At 41.9% G+C, this 23,483-nt stretch overlaps 1 protein-coding gene across 1 annotated transcript in view; it reads left to right on the top strand.

The window, feature by feature from the left end:
* The first annotated feature begins 541 nt into the window (after positions 1–541).
* The window catches only part of klf7b (Kruppel like factor 7b), a 45,838-nt gene continuing 22,896 nt past the window's right edge, over positions 542–23,483 (top strand). The window contains exon 1 of the mRNA XM_055216327.2: positions 542–1,031. Within this exon, the coding sequence (XP_055072302.2) occupies positions 930–1,031 (102 nt within the window). The 5' untranslated portion in view covers positions 542–929. The remainder of the gene's footprint in view (positions 1,032–23,483) is intronic.

Here is a 23,483-nt window from a genome sequence, read left to right as displayed (position 1 = left end):
GTTTGTTTTTTTAAATTATAAAATTCTAATTTTCAAACAAAAGACGTTAAAGTACCCTTAACTTATATCGTCTATGGAATCTTAAATCACAGTGTTTGTGTGTGACATCTGGGATGTTTGTAGCGCTTCCCAACATTCTCCAGTTCCTCATTTTTTTATTACAATGTCAGTCTAATACTCTAAAACAACTTTATTGACAGTTGTGGTGTAACTATTACTCTACTACTTACGACATAAATCCTTTAAAGACGTTGAACTGCCCCACGTTACAAACGGCAACATTATATCTACTTGTGCTCGTTGCGTCGTCTCCGTCTTTATGAGAGACGCCAGCTCGCTGCGCTGCTATATAGCTCTCTAAAAATAGCTCACCTTTCACTGCCATCTACGGCCTGATTGACAGCTATAGCGAACCAATTGTGCTGCAAAATTCAAATTAGACTCCACCTCTTTGGCCATTTAAGCCCCGCCTTACTTGGAAGCCAGTGAGATCATCAACCCTATTTACCTTACATGGTCACGCACGGAATTGATTGACAACAAACCACTCCCCCTTGGTTCCCTTGGCTTTCTCTCGCTCGCTAGCCCAGTAACTTGCCTTGGTGATCCACGGCATTCAAGAGAAGCCTACCTGGAATTTATAGCGCAAATCAGACAGAGCAATCGGGCAATGCGGAAATAGGTGGACAGTTCCCGTCACCGAGTTTGCATCCCACTCCCAGGCTGAGGATCTGAGAGTTCGCGGGGATTGCAATTAAGTGACAAGATATTTTTTTATTTTTTGCTCATCGCGAGCCAAGATCGCCAGCTTTAAAGTACACTTCGCGGAGGATTTGACTGATTTTGATCTGCTTTTGACAGTGGGCTAAAAAGAAACGATCGTAGTTGAGGATCAAAGCAACTTGCTTTTTTTGCTTGCGAGCATCAACATGGACGTGTTGGCGAATTACAGTATTTTTCAGGAACTTCAGCTGGTGCATGACACGGGCTACTTCTCTGCGATGCCGTCGCTGGAGGAGAACTGGCAGCAGGTGAGAGATACAGAGTTTGCGCGTGCTAGTAAGTTAGTACTCATAAACAAGGCGCGTGTATGCGCGCACATGTATCTTATGGAAAGATTCACAACTTCACTTAAGTGACAGTGTGTAGATAAGCGATGCTTTAACACGCTGTTTACGTCTCTAAATGATTCCGCTTACTGTTGCTATCACACTCGCAGTCATGGAAGTGCACACTATGCTAATTATAACTATATAAGATCTTCTTGTTTTATTTATCAGGAGAAAGTGGTTATTAGTTAACAAACCAGTATATTATGTGCTGCAAGGAGTCTTTTGTACACAAACATATTTCATTGAGGGAGTCAGACGCATTTATTTCCACACATCGAGATGATTTATGAAGCTTCTACTTGTAATTTACTCAATGGCGATTTGTTAAGGCGCACGCAATTTTGCCCAGAGAAAAAAAGCTCTTGCCTACAATATGTGACTAGTTATTAAATAATGCATTCGCATCTGTCGGTTTACTCTGTGTTTTTTGGTCCGACGATGTTAGAGCTGTTCCCGATCATCATGTATTATGTATTACCTCTGCCACGAGGGTGCGCGCGTGAGTGCTTGTGAAGAAGATGCATCCAGATCACAAATAATCCTAAGAAAATTTGATGTGGTGCTGTTTGACAATCTTAAAGGGGTAAATGTTGTTAAAAATGTTGTCTTGATCTTTTACGGACTATAGCAAGATGTGTAAAATTTGCAAATAGATGCACAGGCAAGTCACTATGTCAGGGTCACGTTTTTAGGTGAAGAGTTTAATACATTGTGCAAATCAAGTGCATTCATCGTGTTTTTGGGTGATATTGTTTTTTAGTAGCAGAGATTTGGACAAGCTGTAAATTAAACAGGTGCAATGTAATACCACGATTTATGATTTGAGGGTAAGAAGGACTTCTAGAAATCAATGTGGCGATGCATGCCCCTGCACGCATGCACCGGCTGTCTCGAACTCATTGCAATTCCATGTGCTCAACTGCAGGGAAATGCAGCGAGTGGTTATTTATCGCTGATGTGTGAACTTGAAACAGATCTACCCCCACGAGCACTTCTAAACCAACACAGAGATTATCTGGTCACAAATGCAAATACGGACACACTGGCATGAGTAAAAAGGAAAATGCGATTTGGCAGTTGCTCATTCTTTTGAACAGAATACTGCGGGAAGACAAACAGGTCTGGTTCATCTGCTAAATTAACTTAAAGGATCATGGTTGTATCAAATAATGGCGTGTGTGGGGGTGCACTGACAGTCATTCCCTGAAATGTGGTGAATTGGTTGTTCAAGCACACACAGGATTGGAATTTTGCCTGCTGATTTACATTTATCCATGTGCTTGGGACAGAGGGCAAAATAGAGTGAAAAAGACAAATTGTGCTTCGCTATGATTTATATTTTACTTTTGATTGCTGGCTGCCCTATGAAAAGAAACAAAGACAGAGTAAGTTTGTTTTACTAGCCTTGCAATGCCTGGAAAAAAACGAGCTCATATTGTGAGCAGGCAATACAACCTGCAGATGTGTTGCTGTGCCACTGATGCAGACAACAGAGACAGTCTCAGCCAGCATCAGCAGACAACCAGCCTGAAAGGAGAAACAATAAAAGTCACAAAAGTCGGCGCGAAGAAAAAGACCTTGTTCAATAGACAAGTAACTATAAAAGCTTTTCTCCTGAGAGTGACATCACAGTTAAAATTTGATGCTTTTACAGGTTAGCATGGTTTTTAAGCAAAGCCCTAGATCTGCCAGTGGAAGGTAAACAGCACCCTTTAAGCGAGAGACAAGATGGATAGCTGTGCTTGGCCCCTTGCGAGTGGAGCATGAATCAGACCTTAATGGATGCGATATGGGTGAATTGAGTTTCAGAGCTCAGGCTGAGACCAGGGATGGGGCACAAGGTCCACAGAAGGGAGGGTGAAGGAGCTGATGTGCTTGGGGATGACGAGAGGTTGTCCGCAAATCTTTGATGAAGTCTTTCCTGGGCCTGACATGCACCGCATCCATTCCCCGCAAGGGACGCGGGCCGCTGGCACCGTCTCTCTCGACTTGAACAAAGACGCTATCTTTCACTGTCAAGAAAAGAACACAGAGGAAAAGACATAGCTGTAATCACAGCTCGCCAACCTATCTTAGGGCACAGAATTGAGGATTATTTCAGCAGTGACCCGCAAGTGGGGTTAATTCAAAGAGCGGCTGTTTGTGCAACAAGAGAGCTCCTGTTGGCTTTCACCCCCCTCCCTAAGCAGTGCCACCCAGTACGACTCTCACTGGAGGCTGGAAAGCAGGTGGAATGGCCTGGGGAATGAGACGGAGGTAGTAAACAACGCCATTAGAGGCAGTCAAGGAAGACTGGCCAATTAGTAAGCATCACCTTAGAGATAGGGGTGGGGGCTGAGTCTGTTTGTCTGCATCTATCCATCTGTCTTCCATCAGCCAGTGCACCACGTGGGCTTTTTGCTGTTTAGTCTTGTGAACGGCAAGCTTTTTGTGGGCCACGGAGAAAATGGGTCACTCTCTCTTTGTCTACCAAATCCTGGCATACCTGTCCTTACCATGATCTTCTCCAATGTGTTTGTTCTAAAAGTTTTCCTAGCCACCCATAATTCAAATATATTTGACTTTGCTGTAGCAAATTCACAAACAAGATCTGATTGTTATGGACCTATATTCTGAGCCTCGTGTAGGACTACTAAGTTTTGCAGTCGAAACCCATGAGACCTGGCTGCCCTGAAAATACTGTAAAACAGAGACTGAGAGGCTGCTGTTTTTTGTTACGTTCTATCAATAGCTTTTATGGCATATCATTAGGGATTGAGAATGTGATATGGCAAACGTATACACTGGCAGCTGGAGGGCAGACAGCTGACCCAAAGAAACACACCACAGTCAACTCATATGAGCAGGGTCACGAAAGCCTTAGAGAGAAGCTGCAGGCAGCAGTACGACACGAAAGCAGTACGGCTCTCAAATGTTGAGCTTGGTCTGTCCCAGAGAAGCCCAGTTTGACAAGATAATGAATCGCAGTGCTTGCATATTCTATGCTGTGAGTTTTCGCATTTCACGACCCAGTAACTTTTGGAAACAAAGGCGTGGATAGTGGGTCGGTGGGTGGGTTTGAGAAAGCGTATGCAAGTTATAACATAAAAAATGGATTTACATCCTCAATCAGTGTTTCAAAGGTTAGGACCCACACCTAACCAATCCTCACTAACCTCTTGTCTTCTGATTTACTATGAAACTTGAATACCAGCATTTATTCTCCTTTTAGTTTCATCCTATTCTTTAATTATATTCCTTCGGTTTCCTCACTAAGTGCGTTCCAGCTGAAAGCATTCGGGCTTTATCTAGGCAGCAAACACTGAAATGTCCATTATGTAATACTCTAGAGTAGCACAGCTGCTTTCTCACAGTATATCTTCTGACACAACCCTCAAGTCTTTTCTGGTCTCCAGAAAACCTTTAGTACCAATACAGCGCCAGTACTTTTTTTAATGATGTCCTTACTTGCTGACCTTATATTGAGGGAAACATGACCTGTATTTTAAACCTGTTACACCAGTCTCTCTTTAAAGTGACAACAGGCCTTTCAGCACATGTTGACGCTAAGGTATGCAATAAAATGTAAGGACTCCAACCCAAAGATAAATAAGCTGTCACAAAGTTATCTTACCCAGATATGTCACGCATTTGCGAAAGCTTGACTGCAGTGTCACCTTTCTTCCCCTCCTTCAGCTTTGACCTCGATGACCTCTGCTGAACCAGGCATTAGACTCCATTAGTCACTATGATGGTGGTATATCCTGTTGAACCAGAATGGAAAGTGCTTGTCACTCATTGTAATCCTATTAGGGGGATAAAGCTAATTTGAAATTTTTACAGCTTAATTGATCAAGTCAGCTGTTTGGTTTCCACTGGATCATTGATTGGCCCATATAATGGCGAAGATTAGAGACACCGGTGCAGGCATGAAAATTAAGATTTATTTTAGCCGGCCCTGATGAAATAAATAAAAAACGAAATGTTTGCAACTTATTTGTACATTTGTCTGTAAAAAAAACATTTCAATAATATCATGGAAAATATACAGCTATAATGCATGCTGTATATTCATAAACGCACGTTTGTTTGAAAAAACAGCATATGGGAATCTGTTTATACTGCTCAATCCATTTTAACTGCCTCCAAGACTATCACAAATCATTCTAGCAATTTTGACACTACCTCTATATCATCTGTAATAGTCAGTTACATAACATTACCTTGGTGTCTCATATAAATCAGGAGAATTGGAAACGGCACTGATAAATCTTTTAAGACATAAAATCACATATGTTTGCAAGACATAAAATCACATATGATCAATGAATTACAACACAACAGCACTGGCTAAACAGAGTCCATCATCTCTCCTGAAACTCTTTTACAATCACCCTGGGCAACTTACTGTTGTTCCTTGCATGAGTCACGACTGTGTTGGTATCAGTGTGACATAAACCAGCCCATTGTATTGGGCATTTCCTGTACGCTTGCCCCTGCCAGTGAATGGTGAGGTCAAAAACTAAGCGCTGTCTGGATTTACTGTACACTTTGAATCACTGTCACGTCATTGTCTGATATTGCAAAAGAAAAGTCTGTTTATCTCCCCACCTACCTTTTTGGATTAAGATGGGGTGTGCAGCGATGAGTAACTGGAGCAAGAGCAAGGTTGTTTTTTGTACCGAGACCCAGACAGAGCGGATCAGTCAGTCTGTAGACAGGTGATAGTAATTAGGCGGTAGTGAGGTGCAGGAGGGTCTTTCATGTACAGGCTGAACCAGGTCTGTCTTTGAAGTGGGAACCTTTCAGTCGCATTCTCCTGATATGTTTGAATAAGGGTTATACTGTACCAGCTGCACAGGCATTAAAACAATGTAATACTGATGTATACTGCTGTGCAAAACACAGTAACTATTCAATTTCTGAAAATTGAATTATAAACTGACTGCGATCTGTCTTGTGACAAACTGGCTTTACTCGGCTATGCTTAGATTCAGAGACTATGTAGTCTGAATAATGCATTTGTGTACGTTCAACAGATTTGGTCAAAATTTTCTGAAGCCATTTCACCCATGAAGCCTTACTGTTAAATTACGGTTAAAGGAAAACACCACCGTTTTTCAATATTTTACTATGTTCTTATCTCAACTTAGACACGTGAATACATACCTATCTCTTTTCAATGCATGCAATTCATCTTTGCACAGCGCATCGTGAATGTGTTAGCATTTAGCCTAGCCCCATTCATTCCTTAAGATCCAAACAGAAGCCACCAAACACTTCCATGTTTTCTATATTTAAAACTGTTACATGAGTAAGTATGGTGGCACTAAATATAACGTGGGGATTTTTTAAGTGGATAAAAAATGAGAACTATATTGTATGGGGAAGAGCACTTAGTTTGCAGCACTTCGACCTCTGGTGTGATGATGGGGTTACTGCGCCAACATGTGTTGTGTCCAATATTTACCCATTATAGTTTAAAAATAACCCAGCCATTTTTAGAGTGCAGTTTAGTAATGTGGTTTGAAATGGTCTAATTTGGTGTTGTTGGGTCACAGGCAACTGTCTGAAGGTAAACATTTGCCACAAAAATGAAAATGTCACATGCATACAATGGCATGTTTTTAAACACAACACCAGCAAAGAGGTGACTGTTTACAGAAAACATTTTTGTACTGATGTGTGAATGGTTTATGCATTAGTGTACTTACTAGTAAAGTCATTCTGGTCATTTTACCAGTAAAGCCAATTTACCAGTAACACTGTACTTTGTAATTTGTGGAACAATACAGAATTGTATTTCTCCTAAAAGACATAAGGTCTTAACAGAACCTTAAAGGGATAGTTCACCCAAAAATGAAAATTATTTCATTATTTACTCACTCTTATAATATTTATACATTTCTTTGTTCTAATGAACATTTGAGGAATGTTTGTAACTAAATCAATCATAAGTCCCATTCACTCCCATAGTAGGAAAAAAGAATACTATGGAAGTGAATGGGGCTCATGAATGATTTGTTTAGAAACATTTCTCACAATATCTTCCTTTGTGTTTATCAGAACAAAGAAATGTATACATGTTTGTTTGTAACAACATGAGAGTGTGTAAATAAGAGAATTTTCATTTTTGAGTGAATTATTTCTTTAACGTATATGATAAACAACTAGTTGTGAAAATTATACAAAATTCTGCAATACCTTACTATTATTCTATGTTATATGTTACTATTATACTATATGTTTTCTGTTTTAAGTTCATTAGGGATTAACGCACAGTCCAAGCTGCACGATGTGCTGCGTTTACCAAATATCTTTCACTATGAAATTTGACAATTGCTCTGTAATATATTCTGTGTGCTAGAGGTGGATCAAAGACCCCATCAAACTGGCAGTTGGTAGGTTTTTGAATAGTCAAACGTAGGTGTGATGAAACAAGAAACTGTGATGGTAATTGGCATCTCGAGGGAAAAAAACTAAAATTGTTCGAAAATATGCTCTAAAAATGCATTTTCATATGCAGCATTGTAATAAAAAATTTCAGTTGTCCATATTTTTGATTTTAATCTGTTGTATCATGATACAGACTCGATTGAAAACGTCACAAGGGACGAAACCAGCGGCATTCTTCATAAACATGAAAATACAAACAAGTGTACAACAAACGCACCCAGGCAAGTAAAAGAGGCGAACGGGTTTGATAACAAGGGTGCAAAAGTAAAGAATGTCTATGCGAAGGAAACCGACTCTTGAGAGCATTAAACCCATGTAACTACATTTCCTGGAAAGCGCTGTAGCTTCCGTCAATCTCCTGACTAGACAAATTATATTTCCTTTGACAGCCAAAAGCAGTGCATTAATGATGACATCATACATGAATACTGTATAGGGATGGAAAGAGAAACACTGATTTGCTGGGGCGTTTGTAATATATACACTGACAACATAAACTCCCAGTCTGTTTCCAGTAAGTACGGACCGTGTTCACCGGTACCAAGAGTGTTTATTGTTTGCCTGCTATTGTCCCACCTACAGTAGGACAATATGTAGCCGTGGGCACAAGGAAATGCTTGGTCACATTTGCAGTACATTCCCAGAACAAGGTTATTCAAGAACCTTTTAAAATATTTACGCAGAACCTGCTTTTTTTGCAAAGAAGTTCTTTGATCCCGTAAGACGACAGTTTTAAACTGAACAGACTTCTTGCCCTCATCCACTTCTCCAGCTTGCAGACAGAGAGCAATGTGCTAATTATCCCCACCCCTGCGAGTGATTGCTAGTGGAGGTGGTCTTATTTAGGGATCAAGAGCTTTTCTGGGGCCATGATTAAGGAGCCGGTGGATGGTGGTGACGGTGAGGGTCATTTGTCTGCCTGCTTTTTCAAGAGTCTCTCAGTCCATAGAGACGACAAGCAGCATCTATATGGACAGATAGAGTAAAAGACAGAGAAAAATGAGTGTTTGGAATGCATCTTTATGCATGAGGCCTAGGGTCCCTCTTTGGTCTCTATGGAGAGGCAGTTTAGCCACTCAAGGATTTGATTAACAGGCCGAGTGCAACCGGCCATTTTTCTCTAAGTGCAAGTACACACATGCATACAAACTCAGACTAACAGCTTGATGATATCTTTCACACCACCCTGAAAAACAGCAGACTGCAAATCAATACTTCCTTATTGCAAATGGTACCTCAACACCATTTGAGAATGCTGCACTAGGTATTAGCAAAAGGATGAGTTACATAAACCAGGTGGGCTAAATAATAAATAATGGTATTTTGTGTATTCCCAGCCAGTTATTGGTAGGCCTACACACTGTCTAGGTACAAATAAAGAAATGCAGAGAGGTAGGAGAGAAGGCAGAGGAGAGAGTCGTGTTAAGAGGTGAAGGATGTCTCACATGTTTATTCAAGTGCTCCTGAGATGCAGAGTGGGGGGTGTTGATGGTGCCACACTTTACTTGCATCTGCTTGGCCTTCTGGAAATTCCCTGCTGGAACATTGACAGAATAGAAGTGCGCATACGGCAAATCCAAGACTGCTGTCAGGTTATTTTGTAACCTGCATCTCATTTTTACTGTAATAAAATATATTTGCATCAACATCATTTTCAATTTGCACTTACAGTTTACATTTTATGCATTTGGCAAAAGCTTTTATCCAGTTGCATTTTTAAGCTATATATATTATCAGTATGTCAGTGTGTTGACTGGACTCATGTAGACGTAGTAGAAACCATGCTGACAAGCTTGACGTGTTCTCTAGAGGAATCTGGAGTCTTTTGTGTAGTGTAGAGTACGATTTAAGATTAGGTTTCAGGGTAGCAGGATACTCGGGTCTGGATCACCAAACACCTGTTGTCAAGCTGCCAAACAGGAGTGGTGAGCTCATTGTTTGTTTTGGTGGTGTGGTGACCTACAATGAATAAGGACGTGTCGCAAGAACCATTGCCATACTGTGACTTACAACATGTACTTTTCCGGCACGTATAATGTTCCCTTAGGGTATGTTTTGTGACCTTGAAACAAGTCATAGTAAGCCTGGTGAATTATTAAGTATTTACAAAATGACAAAAACAGCTTTAAATTTGTCACAAAGCAGCAAAACACAGCAATAGATTTTAAGATACAGAACGTATCGGCCTAATCACCATGTCAACCTTGCCTTTTGATTTTGTACTGTACCTGGGTTGTTTTGGATAGTTGTGACCTGTGAAACTGTGTGTGTGTGTGCAAATTTGCATATCATCTGTCTGTCTCTCTCTGGTGGCCACATGACTTGGCCTCACTCCATACTGCTGATGTGCCAGACCAGTTTGACCATGCTTTTCCACCAGCTTATTTTATTCATCCTTTCTCTTTCATCTTGTTCCCCACTGAACTAAATTCTATGGTTAAAGTGTGAAGCCAGTAAGCCACATCCTTACTTCAAATACGGCATTGCACGCAGGTCAAGTGTAATAATGTGACAATTTTCGCTCTACCTGCCATTGCCCTTTCCATTACCGGAAAATTTGCATGACAAATTACATGAAAACCAAAACAAGATTCTTTGTGTCTATTTATATATTCAGAGTCAGATTAAACACATTATGTTCTATGCAAATTATTGAGTTGTATTATCACTTTGCTTTGATGTTATCGGCAAAACATTTGTTTTACATGGCGCTCATGTAGGATGTCTGTACATCTCACTGCCCTCCACCTAGCTCACAGTTCTGTCCAGTAATTACATGGGGAGAAAATAAAAAGGGCAGATGCCCCTCTGGCACCCAGGCACAGGACCGGTGTGTGTCCAACCTGACGGTGTGGAACAGCGTACAAGCGCGGCTCTTTGCTCCAGTGAGCAAAGAGGCTTGATGCTAACACACTAGAGAGCTGATTTTGAGCACAGGTCAGAAAGCAGGACCACCCCATCAAGCACACACTGGAGGCTAGAAAAACACTGTCAGAGTAAGTTTGCGGGTTTTGCTCCTCGAAAGCAAGTTTCTAAATGTGCCTTCATGGCTTCCAGCGCTCACCACTTCCTCCTCACTCGTTGCCAGTTCACTGGAGGAAACCAAGCCCTTGTTTACTAATGGGGTTCTCCACTGTTCCCCCTGCAGGCCCCCCTTTTGCTTCCCCTTGTCCAAAGCGTTACTACCACCACATGGACAGCTGCCAACATCCTCTACATTCATCAACAGAACAGCCTTACTATTACAGTTACTCTGGTTACATCCCCTGGTGATGGCTACTAATCTGGTGTAGGCGCCATATTGTTTCTTTAAGCTTTATTCTAAGCCTTTTATTTTAGGCAGTCCAGACCCTCTCTAAATTGTGCCAGGTGCCATACTGTATACCCGATATAGCATTGGCTAAGGATCTGCAGGCACTGCCATCTCTGCTTAAGGCTACTATGAGCTGCTCTGCTGTGAGACCCACCTGTTCACTATTGCTGGCATTAAACCCTTTTCCACCAAACACAATCATTGACTTGCTTTAGAGAGCCGGCAAAAAATACATACCAGCATACGGTGATTATAGAAAATGTTTTAGTGTTCAATTGCTCTTTTCATCTTAAATAAATGAATACAAATCTGTTTGTGTTGATAAGCATGTGAAGCTGCCCGACACACATAATAACCTCCCCAGCATGTCCACACAAAATTATAAATGTGCTTTCGTCCTGAAGGTTGTTCACCGCGAGTCCTGCTGAGTGCTTTTGGGATGGAGACAGAACAAGCGTGCTGCTCTTAGTCTTTCCAGTTTGTTATGGCTCTGTTAAATGGGTCATGCGCTGAGGACCAGCGACCTTGGAATATTTGTCCTGATCATTGAAACATTAAGCTTTCTCTCTTTGTTTAGTACAGAGACCCACTTTCCACCATTTGTGCCTGTCTTTATCATCTTGACATAATTTATACAAAAATGATCATACAGACAGCTGAGATATTCATATTATTCTTGTTTTTGGGGTGTCACTGATTTCTCTTAGCACCATCTTCTCAAAGCACCTGGCTGGTATGACAGCGTTTTTACCATCTGGTGCGAATGCTGTGGAATCAGGGTGCAAAAATGACAGCATTTGTGAAGTGTTTGCAGTCAAGATAGCAAAGACTTAGGGAACGTAAGTCTGCCTTCGCTGAAGGGGAGGCTGAGCCAGTGTACAGCTATGTGGGTCGGGTGCTATTTTAATCTGTGATGTTGCCGGGAATACCTGGGGGACTAGCCAGGCACTATTGGAATGGGGCTTGTCTGTGTTCAAGTGCCATTGTGTGTGTGTGTGCTCAAATGTATGTGCATAGGTATACCAGATCGCAAAAAGGCTGTTCAAGATTTGCGACGAGTGTGCCTACACAACGCCCCTACACATTAAGAGATGCCCAGTGGGTACCTCTCTTACCATCTTGGGTTCATTGAAGCAGGTGGTGTGAGTGTTTGCTTTTAAGCATGGGCCGTTGCACTGAGCAAACGCAGCAGAGACTTGCCGACTCCCTGCACCCCCCAGACAACCCTTCTCTGCGCCAGCGTACGCATCATGCTGACACTCTCGCTGTTTCACCACCCTCCCCCTCAGGCGATCCTCAGACAGGCCAACAGCTCAATTCTACATTTTGAGTGCATGTGACTCATCTCTACTTTACAGTATTTAGGATGAGATCACCCACTTTGTCAAATGCAAAGTGCTAAATGCATCCGACTGCACTGTAGATTCCAGTAAAATGATGAGGTAATGCCTACGATCCATCACAGTATTGCTATGTTTTCCTAATATTTATTCTGTCATTGCATTTGCGACTTTGTGATAATCAGAGGAAGCCTGAGGAATTTTGGAAAGGTGGGTAAGCAGAGCCCCCGGGCAGAGGCCTACCCCCTGCTGCGCAAGCAGGTGCGACGGCAGCAGGAGCACCCCACAGTTCAGCCATCCCACCCCGTCTGTGAGCACGGTGGCTTTATAAAGCTCAACTCTTGGGCAAGCACGTCAGTCCCAGAGAGGGAAAACTCGCATTAGAGTTAGATGCAGTCAAGTGCAACTCTGGATGCCCACATTCACCACGCACACTTGGCAAAGGTCTCCCTGTCCGCAGCTTCCATTGTAGTCAGGAATTAATAGACTGCAAAGGCATTCATCAAGTCCCTGTTAGGTTGCCTTTTATGTCACTGTAGCAGCCTTGTCAAAGGCTGGTAATTGGGTTCAAAGTGCCATCACAGTAAAAAGCAATGTGGGAGTGAGTCAAAGGGGGTGGGACTTCATCGTCTCAGGTGACCTCACTCTTGGCCCAGCTGCTCCAGAGTGCAGGGAGGAGGGAGTTCGTGGAGGATGAGGTCATTTTTTCGCTGGGATTGTGTGGGCTGGATTTGCGTAGGTGTCTTTGTTTGCGTGTCTGCATGCATGAACGATAGACTCTGAAGGAGATAATGGATGGCGATTTTAGTGTACAACACTGATAAAACAATAAAAAACTCCTTGCAGGGATTACAGTTTAATATGATCAACAGTGCACTCTTGACAGGATATTAATGCAAATCTTAATTGCTATAAAATTTAAAAAAAAACATACAAGACTAAGTCAATCCACGAAGAGGGATTTCAACCATAGTTTCACCAACCTTAAGATTCATCATCATCCCAAGTTAGTAGCCTGTGATTCCATGCTTCACAAAAAGCTTTTATACATCAGTTCATGATCAAATGCTCCCTCCCACTTTACCCACATCAGTCCATTTATGGCTCACTTGCAGAGTGGCAGGGCTTTGTGTCTGTTGTTAGAGAGATGAGCTGGGCGATAGCCACATGGAGAACACGATACAGGCTGCAAGGATTGAAGCTCAGAACACAACGGCAGTTAGTGATTAAACATTCTGAGCACATGCTGACGCAGTATCTGATCATAGGATGTATCTGTAAAGCGGACATTTGAAGCAAAGGTGTCTATGATAGATGTATGCTTTTAGTCTGCGTTTTCAAAGCTATTTCAAATTACCCTGTTCAGATGTTTTTACTGAATTAAAACTGTTAACCTTCTTGTAGTTCTAACTATCCAGATAGAAGGGATAACTACACTGCAAGCAGTTGGCTCTGTGTGAGATTGCTTATGCCATTTTTATTGGCGTCGCCAAAGCCCTAACTCTCCACTCGTGACAGACAACATTCTCATCACTCCAGCTTATATTCCTGCGAAGCATTCAGCAAATAGCAGTACAGTGATTTTTGTAAATGGCCCTTAGACAGGCTTTCAAAGATGAAATTTGTGTTTGCCCCTCTCTCACATGAAAGTGGGGGAATAGAGACAAGTAAAGAGCAAAGGAGTTTGTTGTCCCATAAAATACCCGTTGTGCGTAGTCTGTGTAATTACCACACTGCAGGATAATTATAAAGAGGACAGATGCACGGATGAAAAAGCCATTTACGTTGACTTAAGTGAGCGATGGCAATTAACTGGGATGCCTATCCCGGCACTGAGAAATTGGGTAGGAAATCCTTGCAGTAAGTTATCACACAAACCAGAAACGGCCAGCCTTCTGCTATCTCTTGGAGGTGAGCCTTGCGAACAGGCTCAAGCAAGTTGTTTAATTTTTTTAAGCGGCTTTGCTAATCTACATTCTTCATTTTGTTTTGGAGCCTTTCGTGCGTAAAAAATCCCTGCAGCACAAAGACTGGTAGGGCAGCTGCCAGATTGGGAGGGGGTTTCGAATTCCTGTTATCATAACTGCTTTTGTCCATCACTGCGGCCTGATCCAGAGGCTAAATTGGAGATTGGACAGGTTACCGTATCCATGCCCCTCAGGCTAACATGCCCATACTGGTCCACGCTGCAATCCTGTCGATAAGCATGCACAAAAAGATTGGCCCAGACCGATTTTTTGACCAAAGCACGGGGGCCTGGCGGGGTTACATAACTTCTTTATGCTTCAAGTCACAGTGTCTACAGCAAGGCATGGACCTCTGCATCCCATCTATGCAGTTTCCCATTTCGTTTCCTTTCGGCTGGCTTCATGCTACTTGGGACAGGATGCTGAGTTTCCTCTCAAGGATGTATCCTTGTGAATGCTGTTAGGCTTTCCATGTAACTCACATCCTGTGGTTTATTACAAAGAGTCATTCTGAGTTATATATAGCATGAGGAAACACACTGACGTCTATGCAGGGTTTAACAAGGATTTTTAGGTCACTGCAATGGAGCACAACATTGAATGAGTCATAATTGTTTTTAAACGACACTGTTAATGCTGCCATCTTCTCATTTATCTGAAAAGACCATGTGGCCAGTGAATAAGACCATTCCCCTCCTGTCCTTCACTTAGATGTGCAGTTCACATGTTTCATCCCATACACCAAAAAAGAAGTGAGGAAGCTTGACTGATACCAGTGAGATAGAAGTAATGAGAGCACCTGCTGGTTTGCTGACTGGGGCTTCATACGACAGAGTAAACATTCACATGGCGAACCTGAGCTCCTTGGTGTATGAAGCCATGTGGTGACATAATGGAAATGTAAAACAACTCCCATACAGTTTTAATTATTATTATGAGCTCAGTGGGACTTAATTTGAGTGACATGTCATTTAATGGGCTGAATCATTTGTAAAAATTACAGTACATTGCTGTGTTTGAGCTAGGCACAGCAATGTAAACTTCCTAACTATCCACCATTGCATCTTGGTAAAATAAAGACCTCTGTTTAAATCTGCCGATAATGGGCTTGCAGCTGAAATTGACTCCCTTTGAGATCTTGGCCTATTAGTCATGTTACAGTATGGTATGTAACTGCAGCCCTGTATAAAATCCCCAAAGGGCCATGCATCTTATGAAACAAAACGCCCCATAGCTCAGCCCCCACTTCCAACATACTCTAAGATGGCCAGCTCCCTTTTGTTTCCTCCTGTTCTTCCTCCTTGTTCTCTTTTGTCTCCACGTGTTTAATACCCCCACCCATGTGGCATTCTCTTAGCACTGAGTAATGAAGATTAGCTGGGCATCTACCATAATAGAACCCCCCCATCACTACTATCCCTTACTTAGACTCACCAATCTTATAACAAGCTGTTAACCCCATTTAAAAATGTCCCCTTTCAATCGGCTTGTGACGGGGAATAATCCCGCCCGAGCGGTTTAATGAAAATCGCTGTATCCTGATTAGATTACCCCAGTGCAGCCAGCCAGTGGCCATTAGCCGACCCCGTACACAGATAAACAGCAGCGCTACTCCGCAAATCCAGTTAAAGGAAGACGAAGAGCGGTTTTCTGGGGCTCAGCTTGCCTCTTACGAGCCTGCAGTCTTGCTGCTTTTGTCAGTGGGATTATCCCTCCTGTTTGGCACATCTATGGTGAGCACACATTCACTTCTTCTTTTTACCCATTCTATCCATTATCGCGCTTGTCTTATGCTGTATCGTTTTACTGAGCATGATTCTCTTTGGTATATTGGAATGGAATAATTAGGATTTGTTTGAAAAAAAACATTATTAGATAATCTGTTGGGTCATAAACCTATATATCAGAAAGTTATCAAAACTTAAATGCTACTCATATCTTCCTATAGCTTAAATGGTAGCGTATTGCATTATACACATATAGCACAACACAAATGTCAAGGGTTCGATCCCAAAGAACGCACATACTGATGTACAGACTAAAAGCCCTGTATGTCCCTTTGGACAAAGCATCTGCAAAATGCATGTTTTGATTTACATATTCATACAGTATATGACACTGACTATCTGTTTGCACTTTAAAAAATAAACTGCTCCAAAGTAAGCAAAAAACAACAAGCAGTCTGGGTAAAATTAGGGTTGACATTAAGTCACTGTAAACATTACAAGCTTGTTTATTCAGCCAAATCGTGCTAAGCATGACTTGTATAGCAACAGCACCCATTCTCATTCCAAAAACAAGTTCATCTGTGCCCCCTACACCCTATTGACAATATCAGGTGTTTCTGACTAGATTTTAGCTGGAGATAATAGTGACTGTGTTCATCTGGGTAGACGATCAAGGTCACATTATGTCCTCTACAATCATTTGCTAATGAAGTTATTGAGAGAGCCAATAGTGGCTTTTTTGTTCCTTCGCAGCTTCTATGTCCCTTTTGTGACTACTCTTTCTGAAGTCGTAAAATACTTTTAGAGCTAAAACAGTGTTTAAAAACAGAAATAGCTATCAGCGGTCCCATACAAGTACACCCAAAAGCTGTTCGGCACCCAGACTGCCTCCTCCATCTTTAAATGGAGGTATTCATTAGCTGCAGCTGCACCATGTCAGACTTAAAGTCTCCTTGTGCGTCTGGATGCAGATGGAGAAGTCTGCAGACACTGTCTTTCACTGTCAATCCTAAATTATTGAAGGTCTCCCTTGAACTAAGTCACCATTTACTTTCTTATTAGCTTTGATGAGATGTGACATTGATGCTGCACCAGCCCTGTGTGGAAAGGGCCCGGCCTCAAAGGAGTTCAAGAATGTATTGTGTTAAATTATTGAATTAAATACTGTAGTATTCAAATGCCAATAAATGCATTTATTCAATTTGACGTTGAGCCGTTTAATTCGGCTAACATCACCAACACACCCTCTCTCTAAAACCTTGCCCTCCAAAGATGTCAGCCAGCTTGATGTCAGCGTATCCAAATGCACAAAATGATTGATGGGTAGCGTTTTTGATTTTTTAAAAGCATACGCTCCCCTGACTCTTTCATTGTTGTTTAGCGAGACAAGGGCTGTCACAAAATCAGGAATGATGTCCCACATCACCTATTTTACTGGTTACATTTTATGCATAAGAAAGCCCCATAAAAATAATTGCTTACAGCACTTCTAATAATCATAAAAGCACAGTTAATTTGTGCAAAAAATAAATTATGTATATTGTATTTCATGTATTTTAAGTGTAGTTATGTGTATTACTTTCCTAAAAAGATAATAAATGTGTTAACATGTGAACAAAAAATTTATCACAGTTATTTTAATCATTTGACAACTTCCCTAAATATATTTTAGAGAATAATTTGTGGAAAAACAACCTCCCAGAAAAGTAACCATTTTACTAATGCCCGTGTCCTATTCCTTAATTAAAATGTGGTATTATATGCAATTATTTACTTATTCACTACTCTATGAATGATGAACAAAGGGTTTGCACCGGGAACACTTAGATGTGAAATAAAACTATATGCTCCTCTTTATATATTAGCATTATGAAACACAAATCAATGCTGTTGGCTTACTGATTGGCATTTGGTGCCAAGATTGCCATAATGCTTTTAATAAGATTTCATTGCTTGTTCTTTAGCAGCAGTGACATCCATCTTTAAAGTAATCCTGCCTCTAAGGGTAGTGTACAGATAATGTTTGGCTGTTATCTTGCATGATTAGCACTGCTCTTTGTTCCGCATTACATGCACTCTTGCTCACTGTATTATAGGGAAATGGGCCACGCGTCTGTATAAAAAACAGCTCAGTAATATTCCAAATTGTTTTGATGTAGTGAATGGGCCATGGTTGCGTATATCTTTTTCCTGAAGAAGCATGCATTAGCTGACCTCGCATATGTTCTTGTCACAATAAAGCTGTCTCCGTTATGTCATGAACCTGAACAGGGTTCTAATGTTCCGCCAAGAGCTGTCAACATGCATAAACTCGTGCACAACTTTCACACCTTTGGCTAATGAATTGCTTTTCTATCCCCGCACTCCCCCGCTGGGTGACGAATCTGCCAAATACTTTCATTACCTTTTATTTTTCTCCCCAAACGCGGTTCGATTACTTTCATCGACTGACTGTGATGACTGAAACCTCTTGATTCAGTGGAAAGAAATGTAACGAAATATCTAGCCGGTTACTGTTAAAGCGAAACGCTTCCCCAGGCTCCGTTCTTATTCCTCTGTCCTTCATTTGATAACAAAACCGAGAAAATGTGTCTTTCTGATACAAAACGAGCCCAAGCTCGTGTCCTGCTGTCTCTTCACAATTCACAACCCAACAATGTGGCTGCCATGGAAACAGCTGCCAAGCCTGTTGTGCTCATCTCTGGCCGAGTTCCTGTCTGTCTGTTTCCTGCCATTTCCCATAGGAGCTGCTCTGTGTTTACCAGCCAAAGAGAAACACGGGAACAGCACAGGACCGGACTCTCTCACAAGGTGCAGCTGGAAAAGCAAGAAGCAAGACTAGGAAGGAAGGCTGAGAAAGGATGACGATTTCAAAACAAATTTGCAAATCGCATTACACGGTCAACATGTAATTAGCTTTGTGTGAGAGTGTAAATATTGACCCGCTGTAATGAGTACATGGAGTCGACACTAATCTGAAACTCAAATCTATGCTTAGGCTTTGGTGAAAAGCTCCTTTCGACCATTGTGATTGGTGGAGTCATACTTACTATATTATGACGCTTTTCCATTGCATAGTCCAGGCTTTTCCACTGGATACAGTCAGAGCAAGCTGAGCTGATACTAAAACGTGACGTGAAAACACTGTAGATCACTGATTGGAGAGAATCGTGACGAGTTCATGCTAAACGCAAGATTAGCTTTACCTTCATGCGTGCGCTGTCTCAAGCAAACCTTTTGTCATCTGTGCTTTGATGTAACTCCCTTTTTGCGGTGAAAAACGTCCACAGGCTGAGAATCAGGAATACCAGTGTTTTCCACGCTTGCGGTTTGTGGCGGCACATTTGCGACGGCATTTTTGAGGCTCAGCAGAGCACGTCAACTTACCCCACAGGTGTTTGTACAAAAACTGTCTATTCTATTTATTTGTACAAAAACTGTCTATTCTATCTATTTGTGGTGGTCAATTGTGATTGTGTGACGGTGCAGACTGAGAAATAAATGAATGTATCGGGATGTATAGCATTCCATTGACACTCTCCCTTGTATGATGTCACAGCAGTAGGCAGCACAAATATAACAACACGCCTATAATCCCTCCCACTCCGAAGTGATTCTAAACTTAATGGAGCTGATACGACCAGACCCGTGGGGTACTATGCAATGGAAAAGCGTCATTATATTGGCGTAGTCTAGTAGACGAGAGACATCACTGTTTATGACAGGTATTAAGATGTTTTTTGCGATCGAATCGCATGTGGATAAGACAGATACTTTCATGTTTACACTTTTGTCCACTTTTACCACTTCTGTCTTGAATACTTTGAAGAGAAGGTTGGTGGCGAGTCCCTCTGCTTTCGTTTAATTTCGTTTAATTAAGTTATTAAAAGTGGGAGAAATTACGAGTTTAAATGGACGTGCACTAATATTAGCTTAGGTAAGTCCGTTGCTTGTGTTGTTAGTAAACATGCCGCACAGAATTTTGTACATGTATAGGTAGGTAAAGGGTTTGTCTGATATTTCAAAGCAATTGATTAGATAAGCTCGCGCAACTTTCACACGCTAGCAAAATGAAACAAAGATGAAAAAGTCGGAGAGCAGATGCTTTAGTTTATCAATACAAAGCCTAAAGGCCACGCTGAACACTGTGGGTTCGTTCTAGAAATCAGGACTGATGAAAAAACATTGTGCTTGGTACATAACATTAGATAAATAGGCGGAGAGTAGGCAGTCTGGTCAAAAGCAATTTGATCAAAATGAATGTGGTCAAAAGTGGATGACCTCAAAACGTTTCACATCCTGTTTACACCTGTATTTAGTGTCGTCCACTTGTGATCCAATGAACCAAAACGCATCTTAATATCAGGTGTAAACAACAGGCTCTTAGACATCAGTGGAGTCACGTGAAATGCTTTCTGAACAGATGCAACAAAGCTGGAAAAAGATCAGTCAACAAGAGTTACAATCAGAAACCACATTAGGAAATGACTGTAGACATTATTGTCATTAATATATAATAATCCAAGAGTGGAAACATAACATCTGTAGCACAGATACCATATGTTTTGGTTCAGGTCACAGAACTGTAATGAGTTAGAAAATCATATCCTCATTACTATATTACTACTACTTTGTCATCAGGCCCATAGTTCCAGAGGACAGAATTAGTAAAAGCATGTTTGACTTCCTAAAATATTACTTTGACGTAATTGCCCCTGTCAGATTTGTTTTGTCTAAAATATTGCCAAATAAAGCAAGACCCTTCATTTGCCATTGGGATTGGTCCAATGATTCAATTACTTTAAGTACATATTTGGCCAAGGTCAACTTTAGTACACAGATATTTAAGACATTATGGTTTAAAATGCAGCCAAAGTTTTTATATTAGGCATGGCAGTCATTACATAATAGACACCCACTCATTCACAGGTTTGGCAGGCACACAAGCCACTAGACGAATCTATATTGTTGGTCCTGCCACACTAAAACTGCTGTGCCCCAGAGGCTAATGCTTTGATTTAGTCTTTCCATCAAAGAATGTACACGCTGAATTTAAGCTGTTCTCAGCATATCTGTAGCATTAAAAGCAGTTCACCGGAAGAAATAGTTTTCAATGCGAGATGTCGTTTTAAACATTGCTTTGATATAAAAAGAGACTTGTTCGTAATCAAGTTGTCATTTCGGGTGTAATGCAGAGGTGTTTGTGAACAACTTGATCCTGTGAAGGCTGCTTCTGCAGTTTAAGCCTATCCGAAACAGGCTTTTGTTTGTGCAGAGCCACGCTCCCTCACAAGCCACGCGAGTTACATATGCAGATGTACACTAGGGATTTAAATATCATCTCGTTCCCAGGCAACCACAACAATAATGAAACTTATATGTAAATGCAGGACAAAGAAAAAAACAATTCTCTCCAGAGAAATCTGGGGCAGAGGTACTTCTGCTAAAGAGCTACTCTGTTAATTTGGCCCTGAGAATGTTCATCCAGCAAGGTTGCCAGAGCCTCGGGCTTATTTGGAGGAGCCCATTCGTCACCGAGTGTCCAGTTTTGCCAACTCACTAATAGGACACCGTCCTCAGTGAGTAATTTGCTCTTTTTTTATTTATTCGTAATTTATACCACAGCACCCAGGATGCACTTTTTAATTTCGCCATACGGAACGTGCAGCAAACACTGAATTGTTTTCTCGGGGTGGGGGAGTTGCATGGTGCCTGTTTTGGCAGAGGCAGGATATTAGAGATCTTTAAATGGATAATTTTTTACATGTTGCCAGTGCTGTCCTGATGACACATTCAGCTCCAATCCACATTAACCATCTTGGCTTCCTCCTTAACTATGCAGCAAAAGCGACAGGGAAGAAATCGATGGCAGGTGGTCATTAACGTGTCACCGAAGAATGACAAATGATGGCTGAGCATCATAGTTTTTACTAAAATGACACAATTTTCAGGATCGCTCTCCGCTGCTCAAACACAAAGATGAGCTGAAAGCGTCTGATATTAAATGCATAAATATACCCTCAAACATTCAAAGACATTTGAGTGGATTCTTTGCCTGCTAAGAGTAAATCGTCTCCCTTGTGTCTTTTAAGCATAACAGATTGCTAGTAGCATCGTTTACATCTCAGAGGGTGTCGCTACTGTATAAAAACAAGGTTTCATTTTCTCAGACAAACAAATGTAGCGTGCCTGAGAGGACGGGGCCTCCGATTTGACAAACGACCAGGAATGAGCCATTTCTAAACCACTCGCAGCATCCACTGCACCATCGGCTGAGGGCCAAGGGAAATGGGATTAAATTATCCACCCAAATTAAAAGAGCATATCTGTCTTGGCCCTGCTAATAGCTGTTAGCATTTATCTTCCGCATATGTCCGTGCCTTTCATTCATTTTATCATCTGTATTTATCAGGCCGAAGTGGGGCAGAGGGAACCAACGAGTGGCGCCTGGGCATTAATTGCCCCACTGTGCTTGAAGAAATGTGTGTTTATGGGTCCGTGTCCCAGAGAAGCCCACCGATTTGCCTAAAAGGGAGAGGTGGGTGTGCAGGAGGGGGTTGGGAGGGATGACACAGGTGCAGAAACAGGGAAAGATGAGGGCTATTACACAGCAGGAGAGTCTACAAAAAGTCACTCCATCACAGACCACTGATTAAAATTTCATAAGGAGGGGGCCGGGGGCCAAGCTTGCTGAAGGTTGTGGTATATACGCTAGAAGTGGTAGCAGTTAGATTTCTTTTATTTGTGTAGGGTTATCCCAGTGTTTCCTCTCCTTGATTGTACTTCTTGGTGAGCTGCAAGCAAATAGATTTTCCCAGGTGCCAGCCACATGGTCCAAATGTTGCAGTTTAGTGAGAGTGATGGGTTTTGGGAAGGCTTGGGCAATGTTTTTTAGATGCGAGCATGCCTCCGTAGACCCTTAACAAGTTGCTGACATCTCTTTTGTGAGACAGAGGCTGCAGTGGAAGCAACCGTTTATTGACTGAGCTCGCTTTGATGGGGAGCATCGACAACGGGATCAAAGGAAGGTGCGGTAGCCACTCAGCATTGTGCCACACTGATGTTTACTTTTCACATAAGTGCCTTTCTATTGGCTATTAACTGCTTTATTGGGACTCTTTTTCATGCTTTTGTTAGGAAGTCCGCTTGTAAGAGATTGTTAGTTCATTGGTTTTATTGCCACTTATCAATTGAACAACCCCAACAAATGCACGCACTACCCAAGCCCTCGCAAAAACGGACCCATACGCCGAGGTCTGCAGTAAATCACAAACAGTGTGCAAGCCCGTGCTGTAACTGTATTGTCTAAATGTCAGGAGTCCCAGGGCGGGGGTGCAGGGGGATGGGACGATGACAGTATATGAAGTGAAGAGATTCAGGCTGCAGCCATGTGCGTGTGTGCATGACAGCTGTTTTCTTCCACGCTTGCTTCCCCCTCCTAGGACCCCTGTCAGCCACCCCACCATCAGTCACCCCCTACACTACGGCTCCCCACCTTCAGCACAGCCAGCGAGGTGCAAGAACCTCAGCTGAAAAGCCGTGCAAGACCCATGAAATCTTGTCCATGACGGCGAGGGCCTCAGATGACT

This window comes from Misgurnus anguillicaudatus, chromosome 17, assembly GCF_027580225.2.
Source record: "Misgurnus anguillicaudatus chromosome 17, ASM2758022v2, whole genome shotgun sequence".
Lineage (NCBI taxonomy): Eukaryota > Metazoa > Chordata > Actinopteri > Cypriniformes > Cobitidae > Misgurnus > Misgurnus anguillicaudatus.
This window is presented reverse-complemented; position numbering and strand designations above follow the sequence as displayed.